General features: G+C 40.5%; 1 protein-coding gene across 12 annotated transcripts in view; it reads left to right on the top strand.

The window, feature by feature from the left end:
• The window catches only part of ipo11 (importin 11), a 548,937-nt gene that overhangs the window by 359,655 nt on the left and 172,143 nt on the right, over nt 1-17,139 (top strand). For all 12 annotated transcript variants that reach the window (XM_078218342.1, XM_078218361.1, XM_078218371.1 and 9 more), the window contains one exon: nt 8,973-9,094. In XM_078218342.1, the coding sequence (XP_078074468.1) occupies nt 8,973-9,094 (122 nt within the window). The remainder of the gene's footprint in view (nt 1-8,972; nt 9,095-17,139) is intronic.

The following is a 17,139-nucleotide window of genomic DNA, read 5'->3' as shown; positions in this document are numbered from 1 at the left end:
AATATATGGAAGCAGGCTATGCTTCAGATTTAGGAGAATGGGAAATTGTCCATTACCCCTGGTGCCAGGGTTAAGGACGTTACAGAGCAGCTGCAAAACATTTTTAAAAAAGATTTTGATTTATTATTGTCACATGTAATAACATACAGTGAAAAGTATTGTTTCTTGCGCGCTATACAGACAAAGCACATTGTTCATAGAGAAGGAAACGAGAGAGTGCAGCATGTAGTGTTACAGTCATAGCCAGGGTATAGAGAAAGATCAACTTAATGCAAGGTAGGTTCATTCAAAAGTCTGATGGCAGCAGGGAAGAAGCTGTTCTGGAGTCGGTTGGTACGTGACCTCAGACTTTTGTATCTTTTTCCCAATGGAAGAAGGTGGAAGAGAGAAATGTCCGGAGTGCGTGGGATCCTTAATTCTGTTGGCTGCTGATTTACGGGATGTGGGTGTTACTGGCTAGGCCAGCATTCATTGCCCATTCCTAGTTACCCTTCAGAACGTGGTTGTGAGCTGCCTTCTTGAACCATTGCAGTCCCATTAGGTGTAGTGTTGTGCTGTTAGGGAGGGAGTTCCAGAACTTTGACTCGTCACCGTTCCTTAACTGTCACTATGTTTCCAAGTTAGGATGGTGAGTGACTTGGAGGGGAACCTCCAGGTGGTGGTGTTCCCAGGTATCTGCTGCTCTCGTCTTTCTAGATGGTGGGGAATGTGGGGTTGGAAGGTGCTGCCTAAGAAACCTTGGTGAGTTCCTGCAGTGCATCTTGTATGTGGTGCACCCAGCAGCCACTGTTCGTTGTTGGTGGAGGGATTGCATGTTTGTGAAAGGGTTAGCAATAAAGCATGCTGCTTAGTCCTGGATGGTGTCAAGCTTCTTGAGTATTGTTGGAGCTGCGCTCATCCAGGCAAGTGGAGAGTATTCTATTACACTCCTGACCTGTGCCTCGTAGGTGGTGGCCAGGCTTTGAGGGATCAGGAGGTGAATTCTTCCTGCAGGATTCCTAGCCTTTGACCTGGTGCCGCAGTATTTATATGGTTAGTCTGGTGTCTGGTGCATATGTGGCACAAATGTTTTTGCCACTTGTCAGCCCAGGCCTGGATATTGTCCCAATTTTGCTACATTTGGACATGAACTGCTTCAGTATCTGAGGAGTTGCAAATGGTGCTGAACGATGTGCAGTTACCTGCAAACATCCCCACTTCTGACCTTATGATGGAAGGAAGGTCATTAGCGAAGAAACTGAAGATAGTTGGGCCTCGGACACTATCCTGAGAAACACTTGGTTTCCTCCCACATTCTGAAAGACGTGCTGGTTAGGTGCATCGACTTGGACAGGCGTCAGACTGTGGCGACTAGGGGAATTTCACAGTAACTTCATTGAAGTGTTAATGTAAGCCTTACTTGTGACTAATAAAGAAACTTTAACTTTACTTTACTCTTGCAATGATGTCTGGAGCTGAGATGATTAACCTCCAACCACCACAACCATCTTCCTTTGTGCCTGGTGTGATGCCACACTCGGTCAAATGCTGCCTTGATGTCAAGGGCAGTCACTCTTACCTCACCTGGGAAATTCAGCTCTTTTTTCCATGTTTGAATCAAGGCTGTAATGAGGTCAGGAGCTGAATGACTCTGGCAGAACCCAAATCTAGCGTCAGTGAGTAGATTATTGTGAAATAATAACCTACATGTGTACAGTTTTCGTCATCTAAGGAAGGATATACTTGCCACGGCGGAAGTGCAACAAAGGTTCGTCAGACTAATTCCTGGGATGGGAGGGACTGTCGTATGAGGAGAGATTGAGGAAACTGTGCCTCTATTCTCTAGAGTTTTGAAGAATAAGAGGTGATCTCATTGAAAATTGCAAAATTCTTACAGGGCATGAGAAGGTGGATGTATGTAGTATGTTTCCCCTGGCTCGTGAGTCTAGAACAAGGGAACATAATCTCAGAACCAGGGATAGGCCATTTAAGATTGAGAGAAGAAGGATTTTTTTTCACTGAGTCATAAATCTTTGGAATTTTCTGTCCTAAAGGGCTGTGGGAGCTCAACCATCGAGCATGTTCAAGACAGAAATCGATAGATTTCTGCATACGACTGACATCAAGGGATATGGAGCTAGTGCAGGAAAGTAGCATTGAGGTAGATGAGCACCTGTGATCTAATTGAATGGCAGAACAGGTTTGATGGGCTGAATGGTCTACTCCTGTTGCTATTTTTCTACGTAAATAATGGAATATTGGAAGTCGGATGCTTTTGGAACTCCAAAATGACAAGTATTGTCTCAATATTTGTAAGTTGGTAGCCGTAAAAATATATTTTTGTGTGCTATATGAATGCAAGTCTTTCTTGGCAACTAGCCAAGCATAATATTAACATATCTCAATGCAAATATGCAATTTATCCTCACCAACTGTAATAAATTGGGCATTTTGTATATTATAACCAATACAGTATTCCAGTGCCTGAGAGTTCATGATGAGTTAATTATATATATTCTTCACTACTGAAGATACTAGGCGAGCATTCGAGAGACTTTTCATTGTTAAACATCTTTATCGTCTGGCATGGCTTCCAAATCATTACACTGACTTGCTTCACAGTTATCATTCTGTCATCTCATAACTACTTTGTATTTATCAGAAACCTGTAGCAGGAAGAAAAAGTGAGCTGAAAACAGGTGCTGCATAAAATATTTTTATTTATTTTCCTATTCCATTTTACTATATTCTATTCTCCAGTGTTCCAGTATTTGATATTGCAAGATTTTTAATATTGTCATCATTTCCAAATCTAACCATAAACCTAAAAAATAAAATACTGAAATCTAGGTAAAATCATAGCTGGTTGAAAATATTGTTAGTGAATATTTGAGGTATTTTCGTATAATTCACCGGAATTATCTTTTAAATCTTGTGCCTTATAAAATCAATGAATGCCTTCAGTATAATTCTCCAGGTTTGCCCTTTTCAGCTAATTTCCAATGCCTTTCAAAGAATTATTGTGCTGAAGAAGCTATATAAATAACAAGTTAATTAATAAAATACTTGGAAGAATGGTACTGATAAATCAACATATAGAACAAAGAACAATACACACAGGAGCAGGCCCTCCAAGCCCGCGCCGCTCCCTGGTCCAAACTAGACCATTCTTTTGTATCCCTCCATTCCCACTCCGTTCATGTGGCTATCTAGATAAGTCTTAAACGTTCCCAGTGTGTCCGCCTCCACCACCTTGCCCGGCAGCGCATTCCAGGCCCCCACCACCCTCTGTGTAAAATACGTCCTTCTGATATCCGTGTTAAACCTCCCCCCCCCCCCCCCCCCCCCTCACCTTGAACCTATGACCCCTCGTGAACGTCACCACCGACCTGGGAAAAAGCTTCCCACCGTTCACCCTATCTATGCCTTTCATAATTTTATACACCTCCATTAGGTCACCCCTCATCCTCCGTCTTTCCAGTGAGATCAACCCCAGTTTACCCAATCTTTCCTCATAACTAAGCCCTTCCATACCAGGCAACATCCTGGTAAACCTCCTCTGCATTCTCTCTAAAGCCTCCACGTCCTTCTGGTAGTGTGGCGACCAGAACTGGGCGCAGTATTCCAAATGCGGCCGAACCAACATTCTATACAACTGCAACATCAGACCCCAACTTTTATACTCTATGCCCCGTCCTATAAAGGCAAGCATGCCATATGCCTTATTCACTACCTTCTCCACCTGTGAGGTCACCTTCAAGGATCTGTGGACTTGCACACCCAGGTCCCTCGGCGTATCTACACCCTTTATGGTTCTGCCATTTATCGTACAGCTGCCCCCTACGTTAGTTCTACCAAAATGTATCACTTCGCATTTATCTGGATTGACCTCCATCTGCCATTTCTTTGCCCAAATTTCCAGCCTATCTATATCCTTCTGTAGCCTCTGACAATGTTCCTCACTATCTGCAAGTCCAGCCATTTTCGTGTCATCCGCAAACTTGGTTGATGTTTGTGCCCCTTTACGTTTAAATTGATTAAATAAGGAAATGGTTCCTTTAATTGACAATCATATGAAATATTTTTTTAGCTATGGATTTTGAAATATGCATTCTCCATTAACAAGGAAGTGTATGCTTGTAACACGTCATAGGATATTATTTGTTTTTTTTGTAGCAAGCTGAAGGTGGTTTTTGTCCGTATGGGCAGGCCATGATGTCCTAATTTTTGTTTGTCTTTTAAATGTATTCTGATGTTACAAAGGCAGGAAGATGCTTTACCAGTTGCACAGCCAGTTGACGTATCTCCCTATCATGGGTGGACTGATGGATATTTTCTGTTGAGAAAAATATAGTTCCTTTGAAATTATCCAAGCTCAAACATGCACTGTAATATTTAAAGACGTTGATAAAATAATATTTAAAATTCATGTTGACATCTGTGATTAATGAACTGAAAACTTGTTTTTCACTGGTTTACATCAAAAAAGCTGTAGGTTTTTTCTAATTTGTAGCAAGGAGTTAAATTGATTATTTGGTTGTGCACAACATTTTTCAATGGGGACATGTTATCGCCATCTACATTTCGTGCATAGAAATATTGCAAAAGTGGTTTTTTTTATATGCAAACTTCAGTTATCAAATTTCTTCTGAAATCAATAATGAAATATCTAATATCTCCGGTTCAGATGCTGTATAATAGTTTTGAGAGAAAAATTGGGAAAATAAATGCAATGAATCAGATACATAAATTAGTCTTGCAGATAGAAAACATTATCAAATGATTTCTGCTACTTAATGGATTAATATTATCATTGCATTCTTCAACAATAAAAAGGTTGGATTGATCATAAGTATCCAGCAATTTTTGCTGCCCAAGTAAAATTGAATTGCTGTTTGGCCAAGTTTTAGATTTATTTTACAAAAATTAAGGCGGCCAATAAAAATTAGTTTGGTTTTAATCTGATGTTGAAAGAAAATATGAACATCAGTGATAATGAGCTTATTTACACCATATCATTACTTCAGCCTAATCCGATAAGATATCAGAATGACATTCCAGTGCAGTGAGCAGGATGTAGGATGAGATGATGCTTCAGTTGAGTCTTAACATCTTGCTTTGGGCAAACGCCAGTGGAAGAAGTGTGCTTCATACCATTTGGCTCAAGAGACTAAAATAGAATATAAGGGAAATGTACTTCTTTCTGAATTTTTTGCCAGTATCATTAGGAACAGGTTCCAATTAGTTCAGTATCTAATTATTAAAATATCTCTTCCCTCATTATGTTGAAGAATGGAATCTGCATATAAATACTTATCTGTAAAAGCAGAGGGTATAAATTTTATTTTGAAGAATACGTATTATGTAAATTTAAATAATTTGCATAAGTTGAGAGCTTCAAGTATGGTCGAGAGCTTCATGTTTTTAGATGTCCAGATCACCAACAACCTGTCCTGGTTCCTCAATGCTGATGCTATAGCTAAGAAAGCCCACCAATGCCTGTACTTTCTCAGAAGACTAAGGAAATTTGGCATGTCCGCTAAGACTCCCTCCAACTTTTACAGATGCACCATAGAAAGCATTCTTTCTGGTTGTTTCACAACTGCTCTGTCCAAACTGCAAGGGACTACAAAGGGTCATTTATGAAGCCCAATCCATCACTCAAATCTGCCTCCCACCCATTGACACTGTCTACACTTCCCACTACCTTGACAAAGGAGCCATCATAATTAAGGACCCCATCTCTCTTCCACCACCTTCCGTCAAGGGAAAACAATACGAAAATCTGAGGACTCGTACCAACCGACTCAAGAACAGCTTCTTCCCTGCTGCCATCAGACGTTTGAACGGACCTACTTCGCATTAAGTTGATCTTTCTCTACACTCCAACTATGATTGTAACACTTCATTCTGCACTATCTCCTTTCCTTCTCTATGTGCAGTATGCTTTGCCTGTAGAGCGCGCTAAAAACAATACTTTTCATTTGTATTAATACGTGTGGCAATAAATCAATTCAAGTCCATAACTCCTTTATTTCCAAATTTTCTCTCTCCCCCCCCCCCCCCCCCCCCCCCCCCCCCCACACACACACACACACACACACACACACACACACACACACACACACACAGGCCCATTCTATTTTGTGGCCACTGGCCCACGCAGCCAATCTTTAAAGCCATTTTAGAAAGTTTCCAAAAGTGCATTTGTTTCACCTATTAGTAAAATGTGACAATGATACCCTGCTTAGAGCATTTTGGACAAGATTGAATTAATCCAAATGGAGTCTGCTCTGTAATCATCTGGTAGGTCCTTGTGCACTGATTTTGCAGCAGAGATCACTGCTGAAGGATTAGTTAATATAACCAGGTTTATAGCTAAGATTACACCTGTACTGTCACAAATGCTTTGTGACTACTATCATATAGATTGCAATGCCTGATTGCACTTATTGAAAAGAACTAAAAGACTCTGAATGTTTCTTGTTAGTGAGTCCAGGTCGCTGTTGCCACAGGAAAAAGAGAAATTTTTAAAGTATGTATCGCTTACAATGTCTTTAATGTCCTAACTAACACATTTCACATTTTTTTTTAAAAACAGCCAAGCAAGACAGTTCACAAATTTATTTTTGCCACAGAAGTGATGGTAATAACTGCACTGTGGAGAATTGGCGGTTTGAGTATTTCACCAGTGCAAATGTAAAAGTTTATTTATTTATTAGTCACAAGTAAGGCTTACATTAACATTGCAATTCAGTTACTGTGAAATTCCTTAGTCGCCACACAGAGCCTGTTCAGGTCAATGCACCTAACCACATCTTTCAGACTGTGGGAGGAAACCAGAGCACCCGGAGGAAACTCATGCAGACACGGGGAGAATTTGCAAACTCCACACAGACAGTGACCCAAGCCGGGAACTGAACCCGGGTCCCTAGCGCTATGAAGCAGCAATGCTAACCACTGTGCTACCGTGCTGCCCAAATGTATGTCGCATTTATGTGGCTTGATGTATATTCAGTGACCAATATGCCTTGTGGAGAAGAATTTGAAAAGATGCAAATCAAAATAAATTGTTTTTCACAAACACAACTGATGAGACACAAAAATTGTCCACAAAAATGTTTGAAGAGCTGAAATAAATGATGAGGTCAGGAAGTTTTAAGAAGTTGAGCCTAAAATTGTCAAAGGTGTGTGTGAGAGGATGGAATTTGGCAGTATAGAGAAAGGGGAATTACCTTTGAGAAAGGCTATTGCTTTATTGAACAATGCTAGCAATTCCCTTTGTTTCTTTTTGCTGAACAGTGCAATTTGTTACAAATTGAATTGTAAAATCTCATGTGACGTGATGTTATCGTACTAAAACGGTGTGCAAGCCGTTCCATTTTTCCTGCAATAGATTCTGAGAAAAACAATAATATGAGCAAGACCAGAAACATGCTGCATTCAGATAGATATACCAACAAGGTAAGCTCAAAGCGGCGTCGCAGGTAGAGGCTGTGGTTAAGAAGGCGTATGGAATACTGGCCTTCATCAATAGAGGAATTGAGTTTAGAAAGCGGGAGATAATGCTGCAGCTGTATAGGACCCTGGTCAGACCCCACCTGGAGTACTGTGCCCAGTTCTGGTCGCCTCATTACAGAAAGGATGTGGAAGCCGTAGAATGGGTGCAGAGGAGATTTACAAATGTTACAAAGGATGTTGCTGGGATTAAGTGGTATGCCTTATGAGGATAGGTTGAGAGAGCTAGGTCTATTCTCCTTGGAGAGGCGAAGGATGAGAGGTGACCAGATAGAGGTGTATGAGATGTTGAGAGATATTGATAGAGTGGATTCTCAGAGGCTTTTACCCAGGGCTGAAATGGTTGTCATGAGAGGCCACAGGTTTAGGGTGCTGGGGAGTAGGTATAGAGGAGATGTTAGGGGTAAGTTTTTCACTCAGAGGGTGGTGGGTGTGTGGAATCGGCTGCCGGTAATGGTGGTGGAAGCGGATTCGATTGAGTCTTTTTAAGAGACTTGGATAGGTTCATGGAGGTTAGTAAGATAGAGGGTTATAGATGAGCCTCGAAGGTAAGGAAATTGTTCAGCGCCACTTGTGGGCTGAAGGGCCTGTTTGTGCTGTAGCTTTTCTATGTTCTATGTTCTAATTTGACGTTGAAAACTATAGCATAAAATATACTGTAATATAGAGAAATCTTTAAATGGGGTCCTGGGCTTTAAAATTAAAATAAATACTACATTCTGTTAGGTAATCATAATGTAGATTGCAGCAAGAAAGGTGCATTGTTTGACAAAGATTCTGCTTGCCAGCTGAATTGCACTCAGTTCATGGTTAAATCAATGTAAATTTATTTGCTGAGTTTTTATTTATCCCTGTTTCCAATTCAATGCATATGCATCGCAGACACATTTGTTCTCAGATGCCAGATTTTAGACAATTTGAATACAACCTCCTGTAAATGTAAGTAAAACATGAAACACTAAAATGCAGCTGATTATTTTAACAAAATCAGATTCATCAGTGAACATATATACTTTCATATATGCTTTCAACAAAAAAACACCTGGCTGCTACTATAGCATGTAACTAGCCCTGTGGAAATTTGCTCACCCTTCTGTTAGTATTAATATCAAAATGAATTGGTGATGATATCTGTTTTGGCAAGACAATTCAGCTTGGATCTCCTATCCCAATTGTATTCAGTTTCATCACTATGTTGCAACTGAATAATAACTAAATTTGACAATTTGCAAAATGTTCTGTGTTCTTAATTATTAAAGGAATGTTGTACGTCTGCTCATTAAAACTGAATTGCCTGGAAGCACTTTGTTTTTAGCTTTTCAGTCTCATTTTAATTTGTATTTTTCCTCCAATTGTGGATTTGCAATAATGTTGTGCACCATATCCATTTATCGTTGATCCTGTATCTCTCCCTAATATTATGCCATTTAGTTGTAAATTGAGCAAGAAGCTCACAGACTTGCTTTTCTTTCCAGATGGAGCAACTCCTTGGTAATATAATCGAGATGTGGGTTGATCGAATGGATAACATTACACAACCAGAGAGACGGAAACTTTCTGCTTTGGCATTGCTTTCACTCTTACCTTCTGAAAACAGGTAATAAGTTTCTCTTTGGTGTAACAGAGGTATCTATTTATAGTATTCCGTGTCCTGATTAAAAATGGTCCTTACTTGAGCCTTCAGTTCAAAGATGTGTGGCATGTTATGTGTGAGGTAGTTAATATGGAAAATGGTTTTGCATTGGAGGCTAATTAAACTGCATGATTGACTCCAAACATTGTTTTTGTCTTTATGATTGCTTGCAATTTACCATTTAAAAATCAATTTTTGAACAAAAATCTGGAGAAGGTGAGGTTGTGAATTTGCGATATGTGTGTTGATTTTTGTGTCAGTTACTACTTTACAATCTTTGTAGATAACATTTAATAAAATATTTGAATTTCCAGTGTCTAATGGCAAGGATCACTCAAGATTTCAGGTTTTAAGATTTTTACTATAATAAACTAAAAATAACATTGAATCACGCTATTCTATTCGGCAACTTATATTCTAAGTCACTGTATGGAAAGGTTTTCCCATTTAACTTCTAAAACAACTGAAAATCCCCCTCCATGATTACACTTTAAACTAGTCCTTGAGAAGGCACTTCATTCTCCAGGAACCAGTCCAAAGCTATTCTCAGCTCCGGAACTCCTAATCCTAAAATTTGCTTCTACTGTGAGGATTACACTGGAGATTCTTTCCCTCTTGCCGAAGCTGGAGAAATCTTCCAGCCTTATTTAGTTCCTCACAAACTAAGTTTCTTTAATCTGAGCATTAGATCCTACCAGCATTTTGCATCATGAAAATAGAGTCGTCATTTGCTTTGCTTCACATGCAAAACTAATTGTCTCCATTTTCTGCTCTTTGCCATTCAGATGGCTGCAAGCTGACTTTTGTATGTGGGTTCTAGGGATATCCTAAAAATCCTGTAACAGATAAAATGGTTTTCTGTAGACTTGCCCCTTCTCAAAGCCTAGCTGCATGGTTATATGAATCACATGAGCTTTGTATCCAGGTAGAAATACTAATTAGCTATCCTTTAGGCCTTCAACTACATTCAGTCTTGGAATTACACAGGCAGTTCAAAGTAAAACCATTTATAAGACATAACATTCCAACTCTGACGAAGAGCCATGCAGACTCGAAATATTGGCCCTTTTCTCTCTCCATATCTGCTGTCAGACCTGCTGAGATTTTCCAGCATTTTCTGTTTTTGTTTCAGATTCCAGCATCCACAGTAATTTGCTTTTATGACATTCCTAACATCTGCCTGAGAAACCTGGAGACTAACAGTCTACCCAAGATCAACAGAACTGCTGTTGCTGTTGTCCACAGAAGTGAACATCTTGAGCTTCTGTAACAAGTCTTTTAACTTTGCCTCCCCTGCCCCATCCTCTTCGCAACTAAACCACCAACGTTTGTTGTCAGACAGAATGCAGAACAGATCACATGACCCTTTTCATTTCCCCATTTCATTTTAAGTTAAATAGAGCACTCCAAAACACAACAATCTTATAAACTTCATAATTGTAACACACAATACATTCCGAATTAGGAACAGCTCTTTAAGATGTAAAGAATAGCTCAAAGAACCAAAGGTGTAAAAATAGCTCTGGTTCTTTTTATGAAATTAGAAAGTATACCTTAGTATCTATAAATAAATGGGTTATACTGCTTCTCTTGATTCCTCATTGTGTTATATTTTATTCATAAAGTCCTGAAATTGAAATAATGATTAGATGATAAAGAAACATTGGTTCAGGTTTTGAGGTCATTGACAAAGCAGTGGAACGCACAGCTGACCCCTTAAGAAAACTGCCAGCAAAGATTTAGTGATCTTTGAGGCAAGCATTTCCCTTCCCCACTATTAATTTGAATCTTGTGCCAAGTCAAGAGGATCTCCAGGTATTCAGCAAGAGTGATGTCATCAAGCAAGGTAAGCAGCCAAATGATACACTGACAATCCTTCACTTGTCATAAATCTTACAATGAGTGGAATAAGGATCTTGGCAAACATATAAGAAGTTGAAATATCATGGAAATACTTCGTTTTTGTTAGTCTAAACTCTGGAGTTTTTCATCATAATGGAAAAAAATGGAACACTACACAAATATGAGATTAATTTTCCAGGACTTGGGAGGTTCTTGAACATAAGTGATGGCTTTGTATTCTGTTACAAGCCTAGTTGCACCTTCAATACTTTTTCTGGAGTTTTGCTGTGATATTGCATCGTTAAAGGGGAATTTCTAGTCAGTTCACTGATTTCTAATGATTGTCATCTGTGGAGACTTCAACAGGGAATTGTCAATGGTGGTGCTTTGAGTTCCATGTTTAACTGCACATGTGTGGATGCCAAACCTTGCAGTTGGTTTCACAAGTTAACGGTGGTGGACGCTAACAGTTTTGTTGTCATTCACAAAATAATGTTAAAAAGATCTGACTAATTTTTGCAAAGAACATAAAAAATAGGAGCAGGAGTAGGCAGTCCGGCCCCCTCATGACTGCTGCACCATTCAATACAATCATGGCTGATCTCGCCTTGGCCTCAACTTCACTTTCCTGCCGGTTCTCTATAATCCTTTTACCCATTACTAATTAAAAATCTGCCTATCTCCAGCATCCACTGCACTCTGGGGTAGTAAATTCCACAGATTCACAACTCTTTGAGAGTAGCAGTTTATCCTCATCTCTGTTTTAAATCTGCTACCCTTTATCCTTGTACTATGACTTCTCATTCTAGATTGTCCAGCAAGAGGCAACATCCTCTCATCTACTTTTTCAATCCCCTTTATCATCTTGTATGCCTCAATTGTATCTCCCCCTCATACTTCTAAACTCCAGAAAGTATAAGCCTAAACTGCTCAATCTTTCTTCATAAGATAAACTCCTTACCTCTGGAATCAGTCTAGTGAATCTCTTCTGAACTGCCTCTAAAGCGACTATATCGCTCCTCAGGTAAGGGGACCAAAATTGTACACACTACTCCAGGTGTGATCTCACTAATGTCTTGTACTATTGCAGCAACACTTCCCTACTTTCATACTCTCATTCCTTTCACAATAAATGCCAAAATTCCATTTGCCCTCCTTATTTCTTGCTGTACCTGCATACTAACTTTCTGTGATTTGTGCCCGAGGGCACCCAGATCCCTTTGCACCAAAGCACTTTGATGTTTCTCTCCATTTAGATAATAAGTTGCCTTTCTATTTTTCCAACCAAAGGAATAACCTCATGTAGGGCACATATAGGAATGTTCTGAGTTGCTATCAGATCATTTTTGGATAATTTGGCACAAGGTTACAATCATGACCGCTCTGGACTCAGTATTGAGTGCAACAATTTTAGATCATAAATCTCTGCCTCCATTTGGTTTCCTTTTTTTGCCAGTTTCTCTTTTTTTTACAGCATCCGCAGTATTTTGCCTTTTTTTCTTGTTTCTTTCTTTACTTTGCTGCTAGACACTTCTCTTGTTTCCTTACTTCACCAGTGTTCAGGTTGGTTGGGTACTCTAGCTGCAACATTATATCTATTTGTTTGCTTCTATTTAATGTAAGCACAGGTAGTTAAACTACGACAATCAGTGTTTAGAGGAATAGAAGTAAATTGAAAATATACTGAAAATATTTATCTCTATGATAATCTGTCACCCTAACTACATATTTAGTCTCGTACTTGGTGAACTGGCAATGTGTAGCATTATAGATGGAGCCGGAAGTGAAAACACATGCAGACAGCTGTTGAAAATAAATAGGGTTTGAGTTTTCCATGTCTATTATTTTATCACTACCTTGAAAGCTGGTGAGATCACAAATGCAGACACTTTGATCTTGTCATGAACCATTGACTGAAATGCATACTAGTTACATCAGTCTGTACTTTGTACTGTCAATGACATTTTTTTGTGATTGAATCCCATAGTTTGACTGATGTTTTTGCATGTTTGTGATGCTAATTAGACTAGCATTGAAGAAAATGCATGTTGGCAACAGGATCAAGATGTGTTGAATTTTGCACAACCTTTTAATCTGTGAGACAATTAAAATAAACTTGATTGTTGATTGAAAGTGATCATAATAGAAATTTTACTTTGCACACTGAATTCTGCAATTGGTTTTGGAGAAGAGTGGTTGTAATCCACAGGCATCAGCGAGAGCTTGTAACTTTTAAAATATTTATTTAACAGGAATTTATAAAGAAAGCCATCAATGCTAAACTCTATGGTGACTTTTGGTTCTTATTCATGCCTTTCATCTCTTTGATCAAGCATCTCTATCATCGAGCATCTTTTATGCATGAAGGAACTGAGGGGCGGCCCCCCCTCATCCCACATGCTGTGGTGTGGCATCATTCACAGGAACGGGGACAGCTTTAATATATATGAGTTTCACTCTTACTTCCAACGCCTCTGTCAGCCACCTCCATGCTGCCATATTGCTTGTCTGATACATGTTCTAGATGGGGTAAAACAATCTTGATCTGAGCATAAGAAAATCAGAGCCTTTGTTTTTGGTGTCTTGACTTCTTTGCTGTTGACTTCATCTATGTTCCCAGCCAGTCACTTAAGATAAAGCAGGCTATTCAAAATCTTCAGGCAAAAATCTGGGTATGCTCTTTTTTTTTGCCTTTCCTCAACACAGTGGGGGCACACTTCCATTTGGAAATATGCAAACACTTTCTGTCCATCATATTGGAGACTGAAAATGGTTGTTGTAATGCCAGATATATCAGCCTTTGGCTGATTTGATGATGAGTTGAACTTTAAGCCCCGTTATATCAGCCGGAAGATGAGATGCTGTTCCTTCAGTTTACGTTGAGCTTCACTGGAACATTGCAGCAGGCCAAGGACAGACATATGGGAGCAGGATCGTGTGTTAAAATGGTAAGCAACGGATAGGTCAGGGCCCTGATTGCGCACAGACCGAAGGTGCTCAGCAATACGTCTGGTCTCTCCGATATAGAGCAGACCATATTGGGAGCAGCGAATGCAATGGACCAAATTGAAGGAGGTGGAAGTGAAATGCTGCTTAACTGGAATGAGTGTTTTGGACCTTGGATGGTACACCTGCGATTGCATGGGAAGATGCCAGGGTGATGGGGGAGGTGTTGGGTATAGTGGAGGAGTGAACTAGGTTATCCCGGAGGGAACGGTCTCTGCAGTTTACTGACAGAGGGAGTGAAGGGAAGATGTGTTTGGTGATGGCATCACGCTGGAGTTTTGCAAAAATGGCAGAGGATTATGCTTTGCATGCAGAGGCTGATGGGGTGAAACAAGGGAGATTCTACCCTTGTTCTGAGAGGGAGGGGAGGGGATGGGATGAGGGTCGTGGCGTGGGAGATGGACCGTATGCTGTTGAGGGCCCTGTCAACAACTGTAGGTTGAGGAAGAAGGAGCTCGTATTAGAAGCACCACTTTGGAAAGTGACATCATTGGAACAAATGTGACGGAGGTGAAGGAGCTGAGAGAAAGGGATGGAGTCCTTACAGGATGCAAGGTGGGAAGAGCTGCAGTCCAGTTAGCTGTGGGAGTCAGTGGGCTTGTAATGGATATTGGTAGATAGTCTATTGCCGGAAATGGAGACAGAAAGGTTAAGGAAGGGAAGGGCAGTGTCTGAGATGGACCAGATGAAGGCGATGGAGGGGTGAAAACTGGAAGAGAAGTTGGTGCATTTTACCAGGTCCAGACAAGAGCATGAAGCGGCACCAATATAGTCATTGCTGTATCCTTTCCCCCTATTTTATTCCCCGTTTCCTTACATTTTCTCCCTCTTTGCTTCTCCTTCCCCCTTTTTCTCAATTTTACCTCTCCCACCCGTCTCCCCCTCCCCCGAAACATTAACTCCGTTTCTCCAGATTCTGCCAGAACTGCTGAGTGTTTCCAGCAATTACTGTTTTTATTCACCCCCACTTTGTTTCCTGTCGCTCAATTTTGTACCATGCTGCCGATGCTCTTTTTTTATTTCATGAGTTCTAATTTGAGCCCACTCACTTCAACTGTCTTTATCCCTATGTAGATGTTCTGTCCTCTGCACAACTTGCTTTCCTCCTACGTCTCTTTGTCTCATCATTAAATTTAGTTACCAAACTTTTCATGTGGCACCTTACCACATGCCTTTTGTAAATTCAAATACACCGCACCGTTTCCCATTATCCACCTTGCTTGTTAACTTCCTCAAAGAACGCTAATAAATTAGTCAAACATGATTTCCTTTTCACAAAACTGTATTGACTCTTCCTGATTGTATTATGATTTTCTTAATGCCCTGCTACTACCTCCTTAATAATGCATTCTAGTATTTTCCTATGATAGATATTAGGCTGACTAGTCTATATTTACTGCTTTCTGACTCACTCCTTTGCGTTGCATTTGCGGTTTTCCAATTCTCTGGGACCTTTCTAAAAGTCATGATGTGGAGATGCCGGCGTTGGACTGGGGTAAACACAGTAAGAGTTTTAACAACACCAGGTTAAAGTCCAACAGGTTTATTTGGTAGCAAATGCCATTAGCTTTCGGAGCGCTGCTCCTTCATCAGATGGAGTGGAAATCAATTTAACACCTGGTTGGCTGTAGAGATTCGCATTCTAATCAGTATTCTGTAACTTGATTTTGTGTCTCTGTGCCCTGTTTGAGAGCAGATTTCCACTCTATCTGACGAAGGAGCAGCGCTCCGAAAGCTAATGGCATGTGCTACCAAATAAACCTGTTGGACTTTAACCTGGTGTTGTTAAAACTCTTACTACCTTTCTAAAATCCAGGAAATTTTGGAAGATCACAACCAATGCACCCATTTTACCAAAACTTCGTGCCCGTTTTCGGGTGCAAAATCGCGGTAAAGTTGGGCATCGGGCCTATACCGCGATCTGCACCCGATTCCGAGCAGATCCCGGCTTTACCGACACCCGATTCGGGCGCGGGTCTGGCATGCATTTAAATCGACTTAATGAACCGCGCACCCAACACTACCGCCAAATCCCACTTTACCGTCTTCTGGTCCATTCCGGATCCGCACTTTTAGCGACCTGCAGAATAAAAGTCCAAAGCGAATTTCTATTCTGCACAGTGGACATCAAGCTCAAGCAGCAGACTGACAAACAGTTGCCTCACAAAGCAGTAAAGGTTGCTTGGGGAACCTTGGAGGATGAATTTGCTCGATTTATGTCCGAGCACAAAGGGAAGGACCATGATGATATCTTTGACAAACTAAAACATGCTGTTAAAATGAAAGTATAAAACGTCACAGATGGGATGAGCAGGCTGAAGACAGTCTGCGAGTCATCCAGCACAATGCTTTAGAAGATCATTCCATATCTGACAAACAGCAGTGGGATGCAGCTATCCATTTCCTGGAAGAAACCTTGCAAACCCGTCTTCGAGATACTGAATCTGTAATTCGTGATATGGTGGGGCCAGATTGGCAAGAAAGATGGTTCTACTGGAAACCACGGTCTCCAGAACAGCATGTTCGAAATGAAATCAAAACCAAACTGGAACGGCTGCTAAAAATCACTGAGGAACATACAGCTTATCTTGCTAACAATGAAGTTACAACAGTTCGTAAAAACCTGGAGGCCAAAGATGTAGATGGGGACACCATTCTGATTAAAGATACTTGGCACCACGTTTACCGAAAACACTTCCTAATGGAATCGCTGAACCATTGTAATCTTTGCAGAAGAGGTTTCTACTATTACCAAAAGCAATTTGTAGATTCTGAGCTTGAATGCAATCACGTTATCCTGTTCCGGCGCATTCAGCGAATGCTAGCTATTACAGCAAACACACTCCGACAACAACTAACAAATACTGAAGTGAGACGCCTCGAAAAGAATGTGAAAGAAGTGTTGGAGGGTTTTGCTGATGACAATGCTAAAAAAATTCAACTGTTGATAGGAAGGCGAGTTCAACTAGCAGAGGACCTCAAAATGGTTTGTGAGATTCAAGAGAAGTTAGTGTATTCATTGAAGCTCTTCATCACGAAAAATAATAGTCTCTCGTCACACACTGCCATACATCCTCCGCCACCCCCCCCCCCCAGGAGGATGATCCGTCACGCCTCCTCTCACCCCACCCCCCCACCCCCAGATGATCTGGGTCGGAGAG

This window comes from Mustelus asterias, chromosome 1, assembly GCF_964213995.1.
Source record: "Mustelus asterias chromosome 1, sMusAst1.hap1.1, whole genome shotgun sequence".
NCBI lineage: Eukaryota > Metazoa > Chordata > Chondrichthyes > Carcharhiniformes > Triakidae > Mustelus > Mustelus asterias.
The sequence above is the reverse complement of the archived record's forward strand: the minus strand, read 5'-3'. Positions and strand labels throughout refer to the sequence as shown.